Source organism: Fundulus heteroclitus, chromosome 11 (assembly GCF_011125445.2).
Source record: "Fundulus heteroclitus isolate FHET01 chromosome 11, MU-UCD_Fhet_4.1, whole genome shotgun sequence".
Lineage (NCBI taxonomy): Eukaryota > Metazoa > Chordata > Actinopteri > Cyprinodontiformes > Fundulidae > Fundulus > Fundulus heteroclitus.
Genome location: NC_046371.1, coordinates 25453329 through 25476741, shown reverse-complemented (window position 1 = coordinate 25476741; position 23413 = coordinate 25453329). Strand labels below are relative to the sequence as shown.

At 40.5% G+C, this 23413-nt stretch overlaps 1 protein-coding gene across 2 annotated transcripts; it reads left to right on the top strand.

Annotated features, from left to right (window-relative positions):
• The first annotated feature begins 9132 nt into the window (after nucleotides 1-9132).
• srrt (serrate RNA effector molecule homolog (Arabidopsis)) lies at nucleotides 9133-22950 on the top strand. 2 transcript variants are annotated; one of them, XM_036143237.1, is made up of 20 exons: nucleotides 9133-9236; nucleotides 9868-9988; nucleotides 11244-11372; nucleotides 11459-11605; nucleotides 11868-12056; nucleotides 14171-14340; nucleotides 17721-17905; nucleotides 17980-18090; nucleotides 18175-18334; nucleotides 18414-18562; nucleotides 18648-18709; nucleotides 20010-20088; nucleotides 20281-20469; nucleotides 20577-20747; nucleotides 20852-21005; nucleotides 21732-21925; nucleotides 22021-22177; nucleotides 22315-22407; nucleotides 22496-22595; nucleotides 22703-22950. In XM_036143237.1, the coding sequence occupies exons 1-20, from the start codon at nucleotides 9155-9157 to the stop codon at nucleotides 22776-22778; spliced, it is 2718 nt and encodes a 905-aa protein (XP_035999130.1). In that variant the 5' UTR covers nucleotides 9133-9154; the 3' UTR covers nucleotides 22779-22950. The 2 variants fall into 2 exon arrangements, with proteins under 2 accessions (XP_035999130.1, XP_035999131.1); XM_036143238.1 differs by having other exon boundaries at nucleotides 22496-22615.
• The last annotated feature ends 463 nt before the right edge of the window (nucleotides 22951-23413 follow it).

The following is a 23413-nucleotide window of genomic DNA, read 5'->3' as shown; positions in this document are numbered from 1 at the left end:
TCAGAGCTCTGATTACCCCGTATGTTCCTAACAGAGCACTTCGCTCTCAGACTGCAGGTCTGCTGGTGGTTCCTAGAGTCTCTAAAAGTAGAATGGGAGGCAGATCCTTTAGCTATCAGGCTCCTCTCCTGTGGAACCAACTCCCAGTTTTGGTCTGTGAGGCAGACACCCTGTCTACTTTTAAGACTAATCTTAAAACCTTCCTTTTTGACAAAGCTTATAGGTGTAGTGGCTTAGCTTACTTCGAGCTATCTCTATAATTATGCTGCTATAGGCTTAGGCTACTGGAGGACATCAGGGTCTATTTTTCTTACTCTGCTGAGTTCTCCGACTGTTCTCCAATTTGCATTGTTCGTTGTTATTTCAACTTTTAATTCTGTTTTTTTTTTCTCTTCGTAGTAGGTACACCTTGTTTGTCGTTGTTTTAGCTGTGACACTACCCAGGGGAGACAGATCATCTGCCATTACCATATAACATAGAAAGGATTCCTGGATCAATGTGTGCTTCTGTGCTTTTCATGTCTCAGCTCTGTCTTCTCTAACCCCCAGTCGGTCGAGGCAGATGCCCATTCACACTGATCCTGGTTCTGCTGAAGGTTTTCCTCCCAGTTAAAGGGGAATTTTCCTCTCCACTGTCGCTTCACGCATGCTCAGTATGAGGGATTGCTGCAAAGCCATCGACAATGCACATGACTGTCCGCTGTGGGTCTACGTTCTTTCAGGAGGAGTGAATGCTGTTTGTCAAGACTTGATGCAATCTGCTGCGTTTCCTTAGGACACTTTTTGACCAATCTGTCTGGATGATTTGATTGAATTTGACTGAGATGAATTGGTGCTATGCAAATAAAATTGAATTGAAGTGTATTATAAAGCCTATTCACTTTTTGCAACATTAAAACCTATATTTGTTTAATTATTTTTTTTTTGGGGTGGGGGGGGGGGTCCATATGATAGTACAACAAAGTACAGTATAATTGTGAACTATGGGGTAAAGTGTACTTAGTTTTCAAATTTTCTCTTTAGCATGATGCTGCCACCCCCATGCATACTTATGGGTGAAGGATGTGGGTGGTCTAAATGCATATAGTGTTTTCCATGTGGACTAAAATTAAAAATTTTGGTGACCAAGGCACCTTCTTGCACGTTTTCTATGCACCCTACATAACTTGTAGTGAACTGAAACCAGGTGTTGATAATCTATGGGTTTGTTCTTGTCTCTGTTCCACAAAGACCAGGATGGTGGAAGGCACGGCTAATGGTTTCTGCCATCTGACGGGGATATCTGCAGCTCCCCCAGAGCTATTGACCTTTTGCCTACTTCTCTGAAGGTTGTCACTTCAGGTGGGCAGACCATGCTTTTTCCATTTTGGACTCCTTAAGTCATGGACTGAAAGGTGCTCTTTGAGATTTTCAAAGGTTGAGATGTTGTTTTATTACCTAGATCGGCTTTAAAAGTTCTCCAGAACATGCTTAGACCTGTCTGCGGTGTTGATGGAACTGTTTGTTAATTAACATTCTCTAACGAACCACAACCCTTCCCAGAACAGCTGCAATTAAACTGATAAACCAAAACAGATCTACCAATTAACACCTAAAGACAATTGGTTGCACCAGATTTATTCAGATGTGTCAAAGTAAAAGGAGATTAATACAAATAAATCTCAGATTTTTTTAATTTAAAGAAATGTGTAAAAAAAACACAAATTTTCCTACCACTTTACAATTATGCTCTCCTAAAATACGTTGAAGATTTTAACAATGCATGAAGTGAAACAGTTCTGACAGTTATGAATATCTTTTTAAGCTTTTATTGTTGACTTTTTTTTTTAACATATTAGCTACTCTTTCAGGGCAATAGATGAGCGCTTTTTAAAGCAATGTTTCAGTTTGGCTCATCACTTTGACCTATGAAGGATGCGAGGCTCCTGCCTCCCAACAGATGAACCAGTATTTTGTCCACAGTTAACAGAAAACCAAGAGAACCTATTATTTGACAGCAAACAGGCTGTGATGGAAATAGGTCCCATTACATCAGGAAATTAGATTATTGACTAAATTACAGACCAAAGCAGTTGAGTTGTTTTATTTTTGTTGTATTTATGTTCAGACATTTAAATATACCTTCTTGAGAGGCAGGGGGACAGGCCATCCATTCTGTGTTAAGAAAGTGTAGATATATAAATGACAATTTATGTTTCCTTAAATTTCTGGATGTCTAATTTCTTGCTTTAACAGAACACTTGTTTAGTAGTGAGCACTTACCTCCTCCTGGTTTGGCTCCTTCAGCAGGGTGTGGCAGCAGAAGCAGGTGCTGCTGAAAGCCCATGGAGCAAACCATTTGGAGAGAGGGTAAAGGTTTATGGAATTATGTTTAATCTGAAGTATTCTTTAGATTGACTTTAGATTTGTTTGGTTGAAATGATTTGTATTTATTCGGTTTCATTTATTGTGTTGGGTGTTAGTTTTCTGTAAGCATTGTTTATTATTTTCTGATCATACCCTTCATTGCGTGGTTCCGGCAGGACACTTCAGGGTGCACTGCTATAAAAGGGCAGACATTATTGTCAGTCAAGTTTGGTGGGTAAGTTCTTAAATAAAGCCACCGCAAATGTAATTTATGGTCCTGCCTCTATATTCAACGTTGAACCTCCACTGGTCAAAAGCTGACACAGGCTTAACTTGGAGGCAACTAGACTTTTGCTCAGTTCTTTCTGAAAACATTTGGACACCTATCCAGGAGTCTTTGTCAATTCTGGCAGCTCCCACTTTGAGCAACCTGCAGTCGGAGCGCTGCTGTTTTTAAGCGCATGGAGGCCTATATTCTCCTAGTCGCATTCCAAGTCAACACCCCACCCGTCGCTGTCCTGTGTCGTTAGAGGCTTGGTGTGTGAGTGGACTACTTGGATCATCAGTATCATGTCATGTCTCGGTGAAAAAGTCTGGTTGCCTCCGATTTCAACCGGTTCGCTGTCGGCATAACCTGGATAACTGAGAATTTGCACAAACATGTTATGAATGCGATATTTTAGGCAGCCTGTTACACCGAATTTTCCCCCCTTCTTCTCATGTTTAATCTATTGAAATAATTATGATGATTTGGCAGACCAAAAATGGCCTTTTATCGCCTGGAATGCGATTCCCAAAGATGCATTGGCTGGAAGCTTTACACATGGTAGACCGACATCAGAAAGATAAACCATCTCTTAGGCCCTGTTACTGATGGATTGTTTTCCTGTTTTCTTTTCAGCACATGCTGCACAACGCTCTATCATGATCAGCTACCAGGAAAATAGCAGCGAAAGAAAGCGTTTCCAAGACTTTTCAAGGAAGCCCAGAGAACTATTGATCTAGAAACACTTAAGTCAGTAATGGACAATGCATAACCAAGAAGCATTCAGCAGAGAAATAGGAGTCGCAGATCGATGAAGCACCACTAACTCATCCGAAACACCAATGAGTAGCAACAGCTTGCACTTAGCTGCAAAATAAAACATCACGTTCCCTATCCTCAGCGAGCCTTTCTGCTGGTCTAAGTCAGCTGGACCTGAATGAGTCTCAGCTGGTTTTATTAAAACTAATCAAAAAGGCTAAAGTTTTGTGACGCACAGCTCGCCAAAAGAAAAATAAATTCATAGCGTTTGAACCATTTCGAGAGAAACTAATTAGAGCTTAGGCACCTATGGCTTAATGAGATGTAATCCGGCAGCTATTGTATGTGTGTGTGTGTGTGTGTGTGTGGTAATGTTGTAGTGCTTTGCACCTCAGGGCCACCGTAGTATTGACATAAACCTGATTATACTTCCGTTTCTCAGAAGGTGATTACAACTGATTTACATTTTGTGAAGGACAATACATTAAGTAACTGAACCTCTGGTTTAATGTTAAAGTGAAGTATTCAGTCCCTTTGAACCTTGGCGTTACTACATAGATCAGACCCGAAACATTTCACTTCCAAAGAGCTGTTTGTGAACACTGAAACATGGTGGGTGTATCATCATAAAGCGGAGCCACGTAGCCATGAACTGCAGTCTTCAAAGACACAATCGAACAGTAACAATGCCCGCGTGGATCATTACAAAGGTAATAATGGTAGCCTCTAGACCAGGGGTCACCAACATGGTGCCCATGGGCACCAGGTAGCCCCCTAGGATCAAATGTGCTGCCCAAAAGCCTGTTCAAAGAAATAGCACAACCCTCCAGTGAGCTGCATTTAAAATATTTTATTCAGTTACTGTTCCTTTTTAATCATACTTGTATTTGCATAGATTTAAAAATGACAAAAGCATTAAAAACATATTTATATTATGTAAAGTTAGGGTGAGCTTGGACTTTTGTAGTTCAAAGATCAGTACTGGTAGCCCTTCATATGACACAGTACCGGTGAAGTAGCTCTCAGTTTCAAAAAGGTTGGTGATCCCTGCTCTAGAATAACATCATAATGTTAAAATAATAATAGTATTGACTGAATGCCAATATGTACTGTGGAATTTAAACACCAAAATATACAGATAACAAAGAGTGGAATCACTGACTAAACTCATTGGTTTCTGACCGATTTGACTGCTGACTGAACAGATAAGGTCTGTCAACCTGATCTGGAGCAAGCTAGCTGCAAAGAATAAATCACCACGGTAAATTATGTGCCACTGCTCTTGTGAAACTGAGTCCAGGCTTAATTCAGCCAGGATATCTGAAAAAAAAAAACAGGTTAATCAGCTATCTTGGTTTTGTGAAACAGCGCTCAGCATAGAAGGTCCAGAAACACTCAGCGAAAGTCCGGTTGCCTCTGATTTAAGCCTGCTTGCTTCTGTGATGAAACGGATAACTGAGAATTTGCACAGGCATATTTTGCTAAGCAAAACGGGCTTAATTACAACATCCCGCTACACTTTATGTATTTCCCATTTCCAAGATTTGGAAAACTGGATAATTTTCATTCCCATTCACTATTAACCACTACTTTGTGTTTGTCTATCAGATAAAATCCTGTGGAAGTTTGTAATGTGTCAAAATGTTAAAAGGTTCATTGGCCTTGAAAGGCCCAGTTCATTTTATAAATGTTCTCAGGTATATTTTAGGCTTAAGGCTGACTGTTATTCATACTTCGCTATACAAAGTTGCTTGATTCATAAGAAACAGTAATTCATCAAGACTTTCTGCCTTGAAGAACTGACTCAGTTTAATCCTTTTCCTTTTTAAGACTTTTTGCACGTTTAATGACACCCCCCTGCTGTGTTGAAGAACAGAAAATTCATATTATATCTGAATAAACATGGAAATGCTCCACATATAAAGCAGCCGAGCACAGGCCTCCAGCTTTGTGGAAGGAAACAAAAGCTCAGCAGCACGATGGACTGTGTCGTCACGCTACTAACCAATGTAAACCTATAAAACGATACTATTCGGTGGACGTCTCACATTTGTGTTTTTGAATTTTCCTCCGATTACACCAAATGCAATGTCGTATTCCTCTCTGCTGCGATCTTTCTGTCTGTTCTTTATCGTAATGTCAATTCTGCTGCAGGACTCAAGAGCGATTCCTCAACAACACAAGGTAAAGAACAAGAATATATTTTACTTATTGCTTTTGTGTCTTTGCTGCCTTATGTACATGATAATTATAATTCCCCCCTGAGTTACTCGTTTGTTTTTTCAAAAATGAAATTTTTTTTAGTCAGATTTGCGCAAACTAATTTAAAAAACAAAGTATTTTCAATCACCAAGAGATGGTAACCAAGGCAATAGGACCAGGACTCATATATTCAAACAATATTTTCCGATCTTAAGTCATAATTTCAAATAAAGGTGCTCTATTGCTGAACTTCTCCATTACTGTTTTGCATTTTTTTTTTATAGGGTTTCTTGGATAGTTCGGACTCAAAACATACGAGCTCCGCTTCCTGGGAAGCCAAGCCTGCAGCCGGAGAACACTTTGCGTTTGGACCCAAGGATGGGCAGGCACTCCCAGACATGCAGCCTGGATTGTTCCTGGTTGATGATGCTCTGGCTACTCCAGTGTGGCCACGCACCATGCTGGACTACATGAGGCAGCAGCTGAGGTTCAGAGGAAGAACTAAGAAAGAAGACATTCAGCAGTTCAATGTACAATGAATATGATATTACATACTAAGAGATGATTACTCATTAAACTATTGCTTGAGAAAAAGGTGGACTTGTTTAACCCTTCTGTGAAGACCCCTGATGGTAAACTAAGAAGTGGTGATAAAAGTATAATGCATGGTGCCAAATGGGTTTACTGGCAACATTGATAAAAAAACAAAACAAACAAAAAAAAAAAAAAATCGTGAAACCTTCTAATGCCTTCTAATCACCTTTTAATCACAGTAGGGTAGATACTGTTTATAACAAAAGCACAGGTGACACAGTACCTTTGATGTTGTTACTTTGAACAACCCAGTTTTGCCAACAGATGAGAGAGAGAGAGAGAGAAAGAAAGAAAGAAAGAAAGAAAGAAAGAAAGAAAGAAAGAAAGAAAGAAAGAAAGAAAGAAAGAAAGAAAGAAAGAAAGATTGATTTACGGTCTGGCAATCAATTTCTGTGTCGATTTAGCCAAACGTTTTGGATTACAGTTTCACTTCAGTTTCTTGGCAGACACTGCTGGAGTCTTATTGAAAATCTTTGAGTATTTAAAATTATTCATCGTACCATACTTTCTGAAAAAGGTTCCTGGGGCCTTTGGAAGAGGAAGAAGCCCACAGCATCACAGATCCCCCACCACATTTAACAGCAGACATGAAGCTTGATCATTGGCTGTGCAACGTCATACTCTTGCCCCCAAGGAAACAAAATCATGTATCACCAATTAGAAGTTCACAGAAACCCTGATACACATCAGAATTAATAATAAAAAAATGCTCCAGTTATATTAATATTTAAAGGAGTTAATTAGGGGATCAAAAATTATATGTTATTGATTTATTTCATAACATGGGTTTCTCCATCAATGAATTTAAGAACTCCAATTAAAGTTACATTATGTAGTAGGGAATGTAAAATTATCTTAACAGATAAAGATACTTTTATTTGAAGGCTTCTTGCACATCTTTACCAGGAAGGACAAAAAATGGGACTATTTACTGAAAAAAAAGCAAAACAGCGTAGTTATTCGTTTCTCAAATCACGCAATAGGAAACTGATATTGCACAGATTTTAAATAAACAGCAAAATTCTCTTCAAAATATTTCCCCCACACATCTCTTTGAAATGAAATGCTAAAAGATCATTTAGGTAAAAAAAGGTAGATTTCTAAAAAAAAACAAAAACAAACGCTAAGCTGCACAATGGCATCATCAAAAATGGAAATATCATGAAAATGTTCAAGGGTTTTATCACTCATTTCACAGTGAAACTCATATATATTATATAGGTTTATTCCACTTGGAGTGAAATGTTTTCAGCCATTATTGTGGCTCACGGCCAATGAACATCCAAAATTCTCTGTTTCAAAAATTAGGAAAAAGTTAAGATATTGTAAACTCATGTTACCACTGTATAATGCACTCATTAGTTCAAAACATCTGTTAAGGTTTCCTGAGCCGTTCCAATGATGTCAAACTTGCGAAAATCAAAAAGGAACTGAAGAAGCTCTGGCCATTTGAACGTTGCCACTCTGCAAAGAAGCCTGGAGAGAATACAGATGTCTGCTTTAGAATCACCTGGGCAGCCAGGCCGGGTTCTAACAAAAGCTGTTGGGTACTATGCATGCCTTGCTGCAACAGCCCCCCGCAGTAACGTCTGTCAACACATGTCAACTCACTGCACTGTGATGTGAACTCGCAGCACTTTACATTTCTAGCCCAAGGGCAGCTGTTCGGCGGTTGGCGATCAATGTGTGTGTCTGAGTGCAGGTATGAATAGAGGTGTGTTCACGCCGTTGAACAGGTTAATCAATGAGAGGCTGGCGACGCAGTCACCTCATCTGTACCCATCAGTTGGTATGTCTGGAAACCCTTGGCTTTAATGAGCCCATGAAGAGAAACGGGGGCAATAACTTGATTTTGATCATGCCAAAAACAGGATTTTAAAGTGCAAACAGCTCAATGTTACAACTTACCAAAAAAAAAAAAAAAAAAATCCACATCTCCGTGGTGTCAGGAAGTACACTGGCCCAGGGTGAAAGTGTGTTTGAGAGGAAGTGCATCTGATGAAGGCAGAGAAAGAAAAAAAAAAACAGTGATTAGATGAAACAAAACCTGTGTGTCATTAAAATGGTTTTATGTTTGTACTTTATACGGAAGAAATGTGCAATGAGGGACAAATAGCTGCTGTGCAAAATCAAAGCAGTTGTCCATCCTGATCTTCTTACCTGAAGGTGGGGAGGGACCAATGGACAGTTGATGGTCGTTGGAAGTCTTTTTTTGCAGGCAACGTTCATCTAATTGTAGACGGCCCTCTATTTTTTAACAAGGTGAAGATGATCCTGTTGCTTCTTGATTGCTGCAGTCTTCCTCTCCTCTGGAAGGTTTGCACATCAAATGGTAATGCAACACAAATGTTGTATTAAAAACGTTGTTTAATACAAGCAAATTATGTGTAGGAATGATGCTACAGTTGATAATTACAAAAAGCGTATTTTAGCTTGCTTGTAAACCTGAACATGAAATGTATGTTTTGATTACGTTGTAATTAGACCAACCAAAATGATGATCAAAATACACAAGTATTATGAAGGACCTTTATAGGGTATTTCTCAAGAAATCAACAGTTAAACATTCTTTCTAGTTATAGTATAATTGACCCTTTACATCAATATAAAGAGAGTTTGTTATCATCCCTTATGATTTTGGAGAACTAAATGAATGAAAATTAGACAAAGACATCCAGAATGGGCATAATAAGGAGAACCCAAGACTAACTTAAACACATTAAGAACTGCTCATTTTGAACCCTCCATGTTAGAATATAATCCTTTCACATTTCACACATTAAATAACAAGGTGCTAAAACGCCTCAGATTACCTTTTCTATTATATTTACAATGTATTAAGACTTCATTTTTCAATATAATGATAAAAACGTCCGTGCAAATAATTTTTTTGCAGTATGGTAAAACCGGTGAAAAACACAAAGTGAATGTTTAGTTTGTGAGGCGAACCATAATTCTACTGCCACTCCACGCCGATAGGTGGCGATAATGTCACTCTTCAACCATTTCCGAAGGCGGATCTTGTGGCACAACAGCAGAAGACGGCGGGGAGACCGAACACCAAAAAGAGGTGACCATAATTTAAATAAATACATAGCAGTCTATAATAATGTTTTCCTGTGTTGGTTTCTACTTTACACGCGTTCTTAGTGTTGGCGAGACGACATTTTGTCTGTATTTATCATTGAAATAAAAACGAAGGCTGTGTTTCTATCGCTAATTTAGAGCATGTAGCATGTTAGCATTTTTAGCTAAAATAGCTCGGATAGCGTTAGCCACATGGGATTAAAATATTTTATTTGCCTTTTTCTTTTCAGGTCAATGGCTACGTTTTCTATTAATCTATGCTATATTATTATCCAGAGTTATATGCTTTTTTTATTTGTTAATTTATAGCCTACGTCTAAATCTATTCAGAGAGAACTTTGTGCTAGTTCCGTTTTAGCTATCGGCTTTTTGTGCAAACAGATTCCTCATCAGTTCAGACCTTACACCAGCCAGACTCAAGATCAAAGAAGGGAGCACAAATACGTTTAGTGTTTGCTTCGCAAGTCTCTCTGTTAATTTGAGGCCCTAGTTGATAAATAATAATGCTGCATACGCTTGTGCGCTTCTGATGTTAGAGCTCATTGTCACATAATTCATTCATTAGTCATTCCGCGGTGTATGTCGGGGTTTTACATTTGTACCTCTTTCCTTAGAGATGGGAGACAGTGATGATGAATACGATCGCAGGAGAAGGGACAAATTCAGACGGGAGAGAAGTGATTATGATCGTTCAAGAGAAAGAGAGGATCGGCGCAGAGATGACTGGAATGACAGGTATGAAAAGGATGTGGGAATTATGTTAGTTAGGGATAACATTATGACCAATTGTCTAATTGTGTATAGGTTCCACTTTTACTGCCAACGCATCTTTGACTAGACATCCTATAAGCTGTGATTGAGCAATCCATGGATCAGACATATCTAGATTTGGCCAGATAACTCATAAAGGGGCTTGTTTGGATTAAGATCTTTGTCGTCCTTCCACCATCCCTGATTTTTGTATTATATTCTTGAAAGAGGACACTGCTATTATTGAATGGAAGGAAATACCATTTCTGCCCCGACTCTTCTGCAGGTTTGCAGCCCTATTTACATTGACCTGAGACGCACTTTGTTTTTGGACACCTCTAATAGTGAGCAGTAGCTATTTCCAAAAAAACTCAGCCCCAGAGGCTCATCCAGCCTTCTCTGGCCCTTTTGCTGACCACTGCAGACTAGGGCTGCACAATTAATTGCATTTTCAATATAATTGCGATTTAAAAAATGACGCAATTTCCAAATCGCAGAGGTCTGCAATTTTTGGCTATGTAACAATTAGGGAATTAGACGAGTCCTTTAGGTATCGGTAAAATGTTTGAAGTGGGTTTGCCTCCACATGGAAGGGAAGAGGGTTGCAGCAGTGAGATAATCTAATTTTTTTACTTGTTTTAGAGTTTATATAATCATACATAGCATTAAGTACAGGTCAATCAGTTTAATACATAGACTTGCTTGTTGGTTGGACTTTATGTTCAACAAGGATCGATGTCCAAATCAATTAAAAGCTGTTTTCTTGAATAGTATTCTGATTAATAGAAACATTAAAAGTTCTTGTTTTAAATAGTCCTTGTTTTAGAGGCCATTTTTTGTTGCTTGTGGTTAATGCAGAGAAAAGTCGAAATTGCAATTTTGGTTGAAATATATCGTAGGCAGAACACAATCATTACTGCTCCGAGTTTAGATGCTGTGGGTCTTTTAGCAACTAATCCGCACGGCGAGGAAACAAATTGATTTGTTGTTTGTATATGTTTAAAAAGACATGATAAATGAAACTGGGGAAAAAAATCGCAATTAGATTATTTGCCAAAATGAAGACAAAATATTTATTTGTCGCAACGTGTAGCCCAAATGCTAACAGGTGCCATGGTGAAGAGATGAGAAGTGTTTTTCACTTCTCATCTCTTCACCATACACCTAATTACAGTGGGTGATAAATATGTAATTTTCAGTTACGTTAATGTTTTTGTTTTTTTCCTGCTCGATATTCCAGGGAGTGGGACAGGGGTAGGGAGCGCCGGAGCCGCGGTGAATACCGAGATTACGACCGCGGGCGCAGGGAGAGATTTAGCCCTCCTAGACACGACATAAGCCCCCAGCAGAAACGCATGAGAAGAGACTGGTGAGACTGAACACATCTGGTTGTTCTAACGTAATTGTTACCGTTGGTGTCATCTCTTATTCAAGCTGTTTTATGTGAACTTGAAGGGACGATCATGGTGGAGATCCTTACCGCGGAGGATATGACCTGGGTTACGGCGGTGGAGGAGGTCCGAGCTATGGGCCGCCGCAGCACTGGGGCCATCCTGACCTGCATCTTATGCAGCCTCATCAGGGCATCCCCATCCAGGCGAGGTAAAAATTAAAATCAGGATATGTTTTAAGAGTTTAATTTTGTTTATACAGCTATGAGATTGATTTATTTTTTATTATCATTGCTGTTAATTTATGTTTGAGCTACTAGAGTTCATATAACATCAGCTTTATGCAAGTTAAAAATAAAAGTAAGCAAACCAATTTAACGATAGTTTGTTCACTGATTTTTCTCACTAATGTCCAAGACATAAAAGGCTTAGTTGTTTTTGGGGGCCTAACCAACACCACTTTCCTCCATTAGACTTGGGAGCATCCATGACATGGACCTGGGTCCACCTCCTCCAATAATGAAGAGCTTTAAAGAGTTCCTGCTGTCCCTGGATGATTCTGTGGACGAGACCGAAGCTGTCAAACGCTACAATGAGTACAAGATAGATTTCCGCCGACAACAGATGCAGGACTTCTTTTTGGCTCATAAAGACGAGGAGTGGTACGATCTGTCTTTACCTAACGATTGACGTCAGTCTGGTTTAACTGAGCTACATTGTAACTATTTGCAATATATTTATAAAAGTCCTATTTTTGTAGGTGTGTAGCATTTTATGAGCTGTGATGCAATAAAATAACTAAATTCAATGTTTTGCATTAAAATAGAAGCAATTAGAAAAGAGCAGGCACACGTTAGAGCAGGTACGTTGTTGTAATTGAACTAAGCACACAATCATTTTGTGTTTGAAACATTTTCTTCTGTAGTTTTGAATGAAAAATGATAACCAACCAAAATTGACTCGTAATGTAGATTTACTTAAGAGATGAGATGTAGTGAAGCTTCCCTTTGTATTTCTGGCCTAATTCCATCTGTAGTGATGGGAAAGCTTTATAGCACCTCTTGTAAAGATGTGGGGAGAATAATAAAAAAAAAAAGAAAGTTTTTAATTGCATCAGCATAATCTCACATTTAGATTTAAACCTGATCTTAATATATAACTGGCTCTATTTAGAGTTGTCCGGTCCTCTGTTGTACCCACAGGTTTTTATGGACTTTAGGTCTGGAGAGCGAGATAACCATGAAAAAAGTTGTTATTTGGGTCTGATGAAGCATCTCCGTGTTTAGCCAGATATTGCTGAAACGCTCAGCGAATGACACCTTTTATATTTTCTGGCAGCAAAAGAGTTTAGCAAGCAACACACTGCTGTTTGTGCTTGTAGGACAGACACACATTACCATACAGCGTGTTGATGGTGGCATTTATCATGGAGTCTTGGTGAGCATAAAATGATACTCTCTGCTGCAAGTTGTGTAACAGCTTGGACTTGGCGTAGCGGGAAGATAAATACGAGTCCTGGTGCTGCCTGAAAGAAATGGGCCACTGTGTCAAGTTGTATTCATAAACGCAGGAAACAGAAAGTGATGGATTAGGACCAGATAAAGCAGATCAAGTCGAGAAAGTAAAGTGTAACTAAAGAAATGCTTCTGCGACATTTATTTTCCCACCAGTGAGTTTGTTAAAAGTAATCATTTGTTAGTAAGAAATGTTGACAACATTTTTAGTGTGAGGTTATGCTACTGTCATTAAAAACATGTTTTATACATCTTTATCCGGGGTGCTTATAAATTGGTTGAATATGAATGAAGCTTATGAGGATTTTAGCTTTCCTTGTTCTATGATTTTCTTACTTGATGTCATGCAAATTCACTGCTGTATGTTATTTGTTAATGCTTGCTTCACAGGTATGATGCAAATATTGCTCTGTTTTGACCTAACCCGTTCTTCTTCCCTTCACTTCTACAAGTCGACGACGATTTTTTATTTTTTTATTTTTGTTTTTTCTCTCCCCTCCCCCCCCTCCAAGAAAACAGCGGGACTCCTCCGCCAGAGTCGGTCTTAGATAGCGAGGGCAAGCACTGCGCACAATGCAGATGCTCTTAGACACACAGTACCAGGGATTTTAGCTAGATAGCCAATCAGTCCTCCGCACATGGAGGATTTTTTTGTTTTCCCGGACCATTTTCTTTTTATATTCGGATCAAATCGAATCCCAAAAGCGAATATGTGTGTGTACAGACACACCACTGGGGTGAAGTGGAGCGCATTTTGACTGAAGAGACCCTCCCCCTCTCTGTAAATATTTGTTATTATTCTGGCAGAGCAAAAGGTAACTGTGGACCACTCAATGATAAACTTCTTATGTGACATTCTGATTCTGTGATTGATTTTTATAATCTGTTGTTTTTTTTTTTTCTCCTAACCTTTTTGGTGAGTTAATTCCATGTTTTTTTTCCTGCTGCATAATTAGAAAAATCATTGCCAGCCAAGGTCTAGGGTTAAATCACCAGAATTATATATACATGTGTATGCAATTTAGATTTTGTGTTGCTGAATTTGCCTTTTTACGTCTTACAAATAGCCCAACAATCTGAAATTCTGCTGTTCTTAAGATCCTATTACACTCATGAAATTTTTTGAAATATTTCTGGCCCCACTTTAGTGGCCTTGATGTATAATATCTGTTTCTTTCTGTAACTCTGCCAACCTTTTCATCCCATTCCCTCCATCATTCCCCCTCTCTCTTCTCTTTGGTGGATCCCTACTCTGAACACAGGTTCAGGTCCAAATATCACCCGGATGAGGCCAGCCGACTTAAGGCAGAGGCCCGGAGTGCCCTCTGCAACCGGCTGAACGTCTTCGTGTTCCTGATGGAGAACGGCTGGTTTGATAATGTCTCCCTGGATATCGAGCAGACTCCCGCCATCATCAAGGTGTTGGATGCAGGTGAGGCGTCAGAGCTGCACTGCAAAAACGGATCTAAAAATAAGTAAAATGTTCTTAAAGTTAGTGTATTTGTCCTTGATTTGAGCAGGTAAATAAGATTATTTGCCAATGGAATGAGTATTTTGACCCCTAAAATAAGATAATTAGACATCCTGCACTTGAAATAAGATGATGGAGATGAATTGTTCCTATTTTAAGTGCAAAAATCTTATTCCATTGGCCAATCATCTTATTTACCTGCTCAAATCAAGGACAAACACACTCATTTTAAGAACATTTTACTTATTTTAAGTTCTGTTTTTGCAGTGTGTTTGTTTGTTTGTTTTATTAGGATCCCCATTAGCTTCAGCATCAGCTAAAAGCTATTCTTCCTGGGGTCCTTCAGTCTTCCATGTGACAATACAATGTATTACATCACATTATACACTATGCATACAAGACATTTACACAAATTTTAATACATATTTACATTTAACGCCTTTTATCATTAAAAAGTAACATAAATAAACAAACATAATTAACATAAAATTTTGCTACTCCCGATAGATCTATATCAAAGAACTAGCTAACAAGAACCCTACACAGCATCTCCTTAATAAAATTAACATTAACTATCCAAATTTCTTTGAAGGTAATATTTCTTAAGTGCAGTTTTGAAACCATAGAGAGTGTTTTATTGTATGATAGTCTTTGGGAGTGAATTCCATTTACACATTGCCCTGTACCTAACTGAACGTTGAATTTATTTTGTTTTAACTCTAGGTAAAATAAAACTACCTCCTACTGCATGTCTTGTTGGATGATAATAATGTGTATCAGTACTAAAGGATAGTTTTGTATATAAAATGAAAGGTGTTTTATTTGTTATAACATTATATAGAAATACCATTTTAACTTTTAACCATAAAAGACTATCATGCATTTTGTCCACATTTGATCTAAACCCACATGAAAGGGCAACACGTGCAGCTTTATTCTGAATTACTTGTAGTTTTTTTATATTAATTGATGAAGTATTTGACCAAACCATTGAGCAATAATCAAGATGTGAAAAAAACAAAGCATCAAGTACTTGTGTAATAACCTGCGGTGTAAAGTATTTTGAACACCTTTTGAATGACCGATTAACTATTACCCATTTTAGTTAACAAGTTCTGAACATGTCTATCCCAACACAATCTATTATCAACTAGAAACGTTCAACTTCTGAAGAAGTTGAAGAAGGCGCCCGCCTGGTGGTGCACGTAACCGTCAAAGGCAAAGCTTCCGAGTTCCTTGGTCGTAGGCTTTTATCACTTGGGGATGTTAAATCAAATCTTATGAGTGTGAAAAGGATTTGTCTTCGTCAAAACCAGCCGACAGGGGAAGGTCTGCATCCAAGCAGCATAGAAAATTGGTGTTATTAAAACATGATTAAATACTTCAGTGTAGCATGAAAAAATGAAATATGTGAATAAAAATGTTAAAGGCATTACAAACTACTAAAGGAAGTACAACCACTGTGAAGCAGAAGTTAGTGAGACCTTCCTAGAGCTGCTTCCGGTTAGCAACATGCTAAGCGTTAGCCGCTAACATGGTTGTGTCCAGTATCACCGGGTGATTGTACTCTGTTAGTTTGGTCCAAATCCTGTACTGGGAAGTTCCTCAAAAAGGGTGCCAATACTTAATGTCACCAAAGCTCACCAAAGGCCATGTGTCAGATCGGCCTCCTTTAGCAACTAAGCCTCACCAAATCTGGGCCCAGAACTCAACATTTGACAAAAATGGTGTGTAGTGCCATTTCCCACAGGTGAGTGGTGTTGTATTGGCCGGGGCGTAGTTCTTGCTGTTGCAATTTTTTCATCATTCATTCATTTATATCAGTTGTTCACATTGTTTATTTGTTACTTGTAAAAAAAAAAAAAATATTGGGTACCGCCAGCGGGTTGCGAACCTGCGACCTTTGGTGCACCAGCCCAACACCTAAACCACTGTACCAAAAAAAAGTGCCATGCAGAGGTCTGCATTTTTTTTCGAGGTCAACTGTGTCTAGGAAGTGGTTTTGAGTAGTGGTTTTTGGTTAATTTTGTCACCACGGTAACTTTAAATGGCGTCAAGTACAAAAAGCCCGCTTCACGGCGTCGAGACGAACGTTTTGATGCATAGTATGTGGGGGTAGACCCTACGGTTCGGCCTGTATTAACGGTGATGGACCCTTATTAGGTGCATAACATAAGGCCTCCGCCATGCATTTTCAATGCATAGGCGGGCGCCTAATTATCACTCCCAACAGTTTAGCCTCTTGTTTTTGATCCAACGCCTTGTTGACGCAAGGCGTTGCGTTTTGATCCCGGGTTTTCGGTACCCATCCCTAATCACAGGGCTTGTTGAGATATGTTAACTTAATTACAAATGTCTGTCTTCAGCATAGATGTTTACATATTTAGACATCCGATCTATCACATTTAGAGAATTTGAAGCAGGAGTTTCTTTAGGCACGTTTTGACTGCGGCTTCCTGAATGTTATTTTTCGCCAAAGCTGAACCCAGCGGGCCTCATTTTCTTATTGGCTGCGTTCTTGTTTGCGTTTCCGCTTCACTCGGCCAATTATATCGATTATGTTGCCTGACGAGACGCGTGTCGTTTTTTTTTGGGGCACGCATACCCCTGCCCGCCGTAACAAGGTTGGATGCGGTAAAAAAATGTTAAAACCAGGTAAAACCATATTAATGTCGGGTTGTTTGGGAGCTGTTATGGTTTAAAGGACAATGAAACTATCAGGATGAGGCGATGACGAGGCCTCCAGGTCTCATTCCAGTCAAGTAACTGAGAAGTGCTGGAAAAAACGCGTCCGGTCCAAGGAGGCCAAGTGAAAAGGCCATTGTCGAATAACTAAAATTAAATGTGGCCTATGCTAAACGCAGCGTTACACTCATTTTCAACACACTGACATTCAGCGTGTCGGACAACCGCCTGACAAATCCTGGCTTCTGTTGGTAAAGTTTGGAAGTTCCTCAAACCTCCAAAAGTAGGTTTTAGCTTTTACTAGCATCTCAACCCTCTAGGCTTTGTTTTTGCCCCTTTCCTGACATGTTTAAGTCGATGTGATTCTCTGTCCCTCGAGCTTTACCTGGGTTGCCCCTGCTGTCTCTGCGGATGAGCCAACAGGACGTGACGCTGCTGCGCTACACGGTCCAGGTTTTATTCACCGGGAAGGGTTCTTCAGTGGCGAATGATGTTAAAAACGTTTAGGGTTCCTGCTCACTACAGCGTGGTTTTAGTATTTTCCATGTCTGGAATACTACGGAAGAGGAAAATAAGGGTTTAGAAAAAGTGTTTACCTCCAGACTTTATTCCCCGTCACTTTGCCTTTTAATCAGTTCAGATTATTTTTCCCTCAGCTGTGATAAAGATGGAAGGGGGCACAGACCACGATCTTCGCATTTTGGACATGCCACCCGAAGAGGAGGAAGAAAGGGAAAAGTCCACACCTGCTGCAGGTGGAGGGGAGCTCCAAAGGAGGGAGGACCTGAAAACGGCGGACAGAGAGCGCAAGCCCTCAGGGGAGAAAGCCAAAACTGAGAAGGTGCGTAAAGTTTCCTGTGTGCAAACAACGGTGACTACAAAGAGCTGCGGTAACGACAGTGAACCGTGCTGCAGGAGAAGAGTGACTCTGCCGGCGTAGACCAGGAGGCCACGGCAGATGGAGACGATACGAAGGAGGAGGCAGAGAAAGAAGCTGTCAGAGAAGAGATGCCTGAGCCTAAGAAGGTTGTTGTTACTTCAGATGCTTAAAACATCTTAGACACAACGAAACGAACCAGACGTCCCTAATCATTCCTTTTTAATTGTCAGGCGAGAAGAAAGCGGAAGCGCAGCGGGGACAGCGACGATGAAGCAAGCGCCTCAGAGAGCGAGTCTGACTCCGACTCGGACTCCAACTCCGACTGCTCCGACAAACCCGAGAAGAAGGAAGCGGTGCCGGACAAGGACGACGAAGAGGAGGAGGGCGAAGGTGACGAGTCTGATGCACAGCGTTCGGCTTTGAGTTTCAGAACGACTACAATCAGTTTTTCCTCTCCCAACAACCGCAGAGGAGAAACCAAAGGAGGCCGCCGAAGAAGAGAAGAAGGAAGAGAAGAAGCCCAAAGATGACTCCCCCAGACCGCGGCCGCTGCACAAGACGTTCTCCCTGTTCATGAGGAGCATCGCTCCCACCATCTCCAAGGCTGAGATCGTTGCTGTAAGTCAGAGCAAAGCAGACAGATGAGTAAACGCGGCATGTTTAGCGTTGTTTGAACTCAGGATCTGTACCGTTTTCTCCCCAGCTTTGTCGACGGTATCCCGGGTTTTTGCGCGTTTGCTTGTCTGACCCTCATCCAGAGCGCAGGTTGGTTCAAAGGCCCGTCCTCTCCTCATTGGTCGACTCTTTGCACACGCGTCTATACACCATAACTATTAACACACATCCTTAATTGCCTTTTTATGGGATACATACTTCTAATGCGGAGGGGAAATTATTCACGTTTATGCAGCTTCACCACAGCATAAATAAGATGTTCTGTGAGGACTTTGGAAGGTATCGGTGAACAAAGAGAGTATGAAACAAGTGCAGAGCCACCCAGACCGGTAGGACATTAATCACAAAAAGCACAAAGGCCCATGGTAACTGATTATTATTATTACTATGTCTACATATTTTATGTTATTTACTATTTTCATCGTATTTATCATATATATTTACTCTTTACTACTAAGAAGTTTTAAGGTTTCAGATCTCTCTCTTATATTTGCAGAAGGCCTGCAGAAAGCAGAGAAATATGTTGTGACTATGATCAGTGTTTTTCTGAACTCTATTCAGCCATCTGGAGTGCTGCACTGTGTGAACTGCTTGGTTTTATCTGGAAGGTCACAGTTATTTTGCTTATCCCTACCCCTTAGCTTGACAATGGAACCAGGGATTCCTTTTCCTAATAAATAGAGAGGGGGGGCGACGGATTTGCTTCAGATCGGATTTGGACATCTGTATTAAGCATCTCCGTTCGATCTCCTTGCAAGATTATTTGAAAACCAAACCTCATTGTTGTCTCTCCTTCTTGTGTTGTTAATGAATGTTTTAGGTGTTTGAACCTGACAGTAACGTTGGCTCAACCACCTCGGGTGGGAGACTCTGGTGACTGCACTAAACAGATTTATTGGAACTGGCAAGAGAAAAGCCTCAGCTGAAAGGGAGCCATAAGAAATCAGCTTATCACAAGCCATGCAGGGGGCAGAGCATACATCCAGGCATTGGTTTTCTGCTCAAGTGAAACTAACACAACATATCCCCCTGAAAACTTTATCCCCACAGTAAAACGTGGTGGTGGCAGCAAAATACTGCTTCAGCAGGGACACTGGTCAGAGTTGGTGGGGGAAAACTCAATTTAACTAAATATAGGGCAGTGCTGGAAGTCAACCTGCTGGAAGTAAACCTGCTGGAGCTACTATGGTTTAGATCATCGCATATTTATGTGACAGAGTGAAAGTTGATGCTCTCCATCCGACCTGTTTGAGCTGCTTTGTGCCGATCCGACACACAACATCCCAGAATAACGCGCGGCAGTTTGTGGTTGGAACGAAAATCACGCGTGACAAAATGTTTAGGTGCACAATTCTGCGTCATGTTTTGATGAAACTGGGGCCTTTTTCAGGTTTTTCAGACGTTGCTGGGTGACGTTCGATCGCAGCGTCAACATCAAGGAAATCTGCTGGAACCTTCAGAATATACGCGTAGGTGTTGCTGCCTTTAATCTGTTAACCATTACACAACACACGGTGTGTTTGTGTTGCATAATTACCGTTTAGATTTATAGTTGAGGTTTTTGTGTGATTTTTCCGTGCTAGCCTTTGCACCAATTGAGGCTGTTTTACTCCTCTTTTATCCATCGCTCTGAACCTGCCGCATTTCCTCCTCCTTAAAAGCTCCGAGACTGTGAGCTGGCGCCGGGGGTGAACAGGGACCTGGCTCGGAGGGTGCGCAACGTCAATGGCATCACTCAGCACAAGCAGGTGCTCCGCAACGACATCAAGCTGGCTGCCAAGCTGATCCACGCCTTGGATGAAAAGGGGGAGCTGTGGAACCGCAAAAACCAGGAGGCTCAAAGCACCGAGGTTCCCTGCTGCGTAGCTTCAAACGTCGTTTATCAAACGATCTTTTCTTTAATAATCGTGTGTGTGTGGATCTTTTTTTTTTTTTTTTTGCTTTTTTTACCAAAAAGTTGCCGGCTCAGAACCCCATCTTGAAGAATATCACCGATTACCTGATCGAGGAGGTGAGTGCTGAGGAAGAGGAGCTCCTGGGATCCGGCAGCGGAATGGATCCCGAGGAGAGCGCCAAGGAGGGAAACCCCGCTGAGATCACGGTGGAGAGAGACGATAAACTAGCCAAGGTCTGCTTGGTTTTTTTTTTATGATGACATTACACGTATCATTTAGTGAGCAGGTTTGAAAGAAATAAAGAAAACAATTATTGAGCCTGTGCTTTTATTCGTAGGTTTTGGACCGTTTGCTCTTGTATCTGCGGATCGTGCATTCAGTGGATTACTACAACACCTGTGAATACCCCAGTGAGGATGAAATGCCCAATCGCTGTGGCATGATCCACGTCCGCGGTCCCATCCCTCCCAACCGCATAACCCACGGAGAAGGTCAGTGTCTGCTTGTTGCTGCTCCAGTGGCAGCCGCAGCATGGAAATAACCCCCGCCCGTGAAGCAGATGCGTATTTATAATCCGTTGATTGAAATAATTGCATTTCACTGTTTTCCAGTTTTGAACGAGTAACGAAAACCGACTTTATTCTTTTTAAAATAGGTATCTAAAATTCTCAAAACTAGAGGTTTGAGGTAGATTACACAACAGAAAACACTCTTAATCTTTCATGTCAGGTGTTGGGTGGAACATTTTAGTTAGAAATATCTTAAAGCACATGCATGGACGTATAGATGTTGAGAAGTGACTTGGAGGACGAGGAGGAAATCTACTTTTTTTTTTTTTTTTTAAACCCATGATCTCAGAAATGAAGCATTCATTCCCGTTTTATTTCCTTAGCTCCACTCTGATTTTAAAGGCATTTTTAAGCCTGATAACTCTAAAAATATCTGCCATTAAGAACATTTTAAGTTTTGTATTAATACATTAAATGGCCTGAAAATGAATTAAGATATGTGAATATCTTGAGTCTTGAATGGAAATTAGAAACAAGAAATGTTCAGGAACCCCGTTTTAAATCTGTGACCTGGTGTTTTATGATTAAATGTCACCACGTCCCTCTGGATCTTTAAAACCCACAATGAGTGTTTAGAGCAAAACGGTTTTAAGCGTTTTTTATCTAAAGGAACTTATTTAGGTTTTGTCTGATTATTTCCTTAAACAGTGCAACAGTGGGAAAAGGTGACGGAGGAAAAGCTGGTGCCTCTATTTAATCTAAAGGAAGTCCTCTCCGACGAAGAGGCGGGAAAGATGGGTCGCAAGGATCCCGACGAAGAGGTGGAGAAGTTTATATCTGCAAACACTCAGGAGCTGGGCAAAGACAAGTGGCTCTGTCCTCTTAGTGGCAAGAAATTCAAGGTGACTGCTTGAAGGATTTAGTAAAAGTGTTGCCATGGGATGTATTTTTTTTTTGTTAAGCATTTTTGAACGTTTGTGTACAAATTGGATTTCAGGGTCCGGAGTTCGTGCGGAAGCACATCCTGAACAAACACGGGGAGAAAATCGAGGAAGTGAAAAAGGAAGTCGTGTTTTTCAACAATTTTCTCCTGGATGCTAAGAGACCTTCGCTGCCAGAGATGAAGCTTCCACCTCTTCCTGGCCCTGGACAAGGTTGGCCTGTTTCTTGTTAACTCTCACCATACAGGAGAACTTCTCCGACATTTCTAGAATAACAGGGATTTGATTAAATGGGGTCTAAAAAGGGGAATGATGAGCTCTGTTTCTAATCTCCTGGTTTTGGTGTACAGGTTTGCTTTCTCCTACTCTACCGTTTCCTCCTCAAGGCCCCCAGGGTCCAATGGGTTTCGGTCAGCCTCGTCCACCTCTGATGGGCTATGGTGGTATGTTGTGGGGTCTGCTATGTGTTTGGGTATGGGGAATGGTCTGTCAGAGTAAAATGTAACTTTTCCAATGTTTTTTTTTGGCCAGTTGGGCCCCCTTACCCCCCCAATCAGTTTGGAGGAGGCAGAGGAAACTATGACAACTTCCGGGGTCAAGGCGGCTACCTGGGTAAGCCACGCAACATCAGGTGAGGCCCCTGTAGAGTTGGTATGTACCTTCTTTCAGATCTCCAGATATCTTAACCGAGGAGTTGGCAGCGTTTGATTTTAAGATCATGTTTAATGTTTTCCTCAGACTGTCCCGGGGAGATCCACGGAATATAATTGAGTATCGTGACCTGGATGCACCAGATGATATGGACTTCTTTTAGATGCTCCTCCAGCTTCTTTTGTCTTGGCTCTTGTGTTGTGTTCTGTTTTTTTTTGTAGTAATTACAGTATTTGCTTACAGATATTTCATTTTGTAATCATTGTGCAACCCTATAATGGCTTCTGTAACTGCTGTAAACTGATCAATAAAATTGTGCTTAAGATACTTTTAAATGTGTCACCCGGTTTTTGAGCTAAGAACAAGTGGAGAAATCAAGTCGAACTGAAAAGGGACACAAATACAAATTAAAAGCCCATCCTTGGAATTAGAATTATAACTATAATCAGTTCAGAAGGACATAGCTGTTTTATAAATAAATATACATGCATCTGAGAGACTTAAGTTTGGTCTCTAAAAATAAATATTGTTTTCTACTACAGCAAAATAGAAGAAAATGAGACGTACGTTCACATGAAAAGAGATTTTGAACCTTTTGAAAAGTTTTTCAGTCTCAAATCTAGCAGCAGGTTTTCTCCCAGCATTCCTCAGAGTTTAGCTCCGTACGTCTACTCTTCAAAGCCTTTCCGGAGCACGGTGCTGCTAATACAACATTTTCATTTCAGTGCCGTCATTAGATGGCCTGGAATTTCCACTGCGGCACAACAGAAATAAGGAGGCATGACACACGTTACTGAA

Coding starts and splice junctions, on each gene's coding strand:
- srrt (XM_036143237.1), top strand. CDS start 9,155: ATGTCACTCTTCAACCATTTCCGAAGGCGGATCTTGTGGCACAACAGC. Junction 22,408..22,495: donor ACCTCTGATGGGCTATGGTG/GTATGTTGTGGG, acceptor TTTTTTGGCCAG/TTGGGCCCCCTTACCCCCCC. Junction 22,596..22,702: donor GGTAAGCCACGCAACATCAG/GTGAGGCCCCTG, acceptor TGTTTTCCTCAG/ACTGTCCCGGGGAGATCCAC.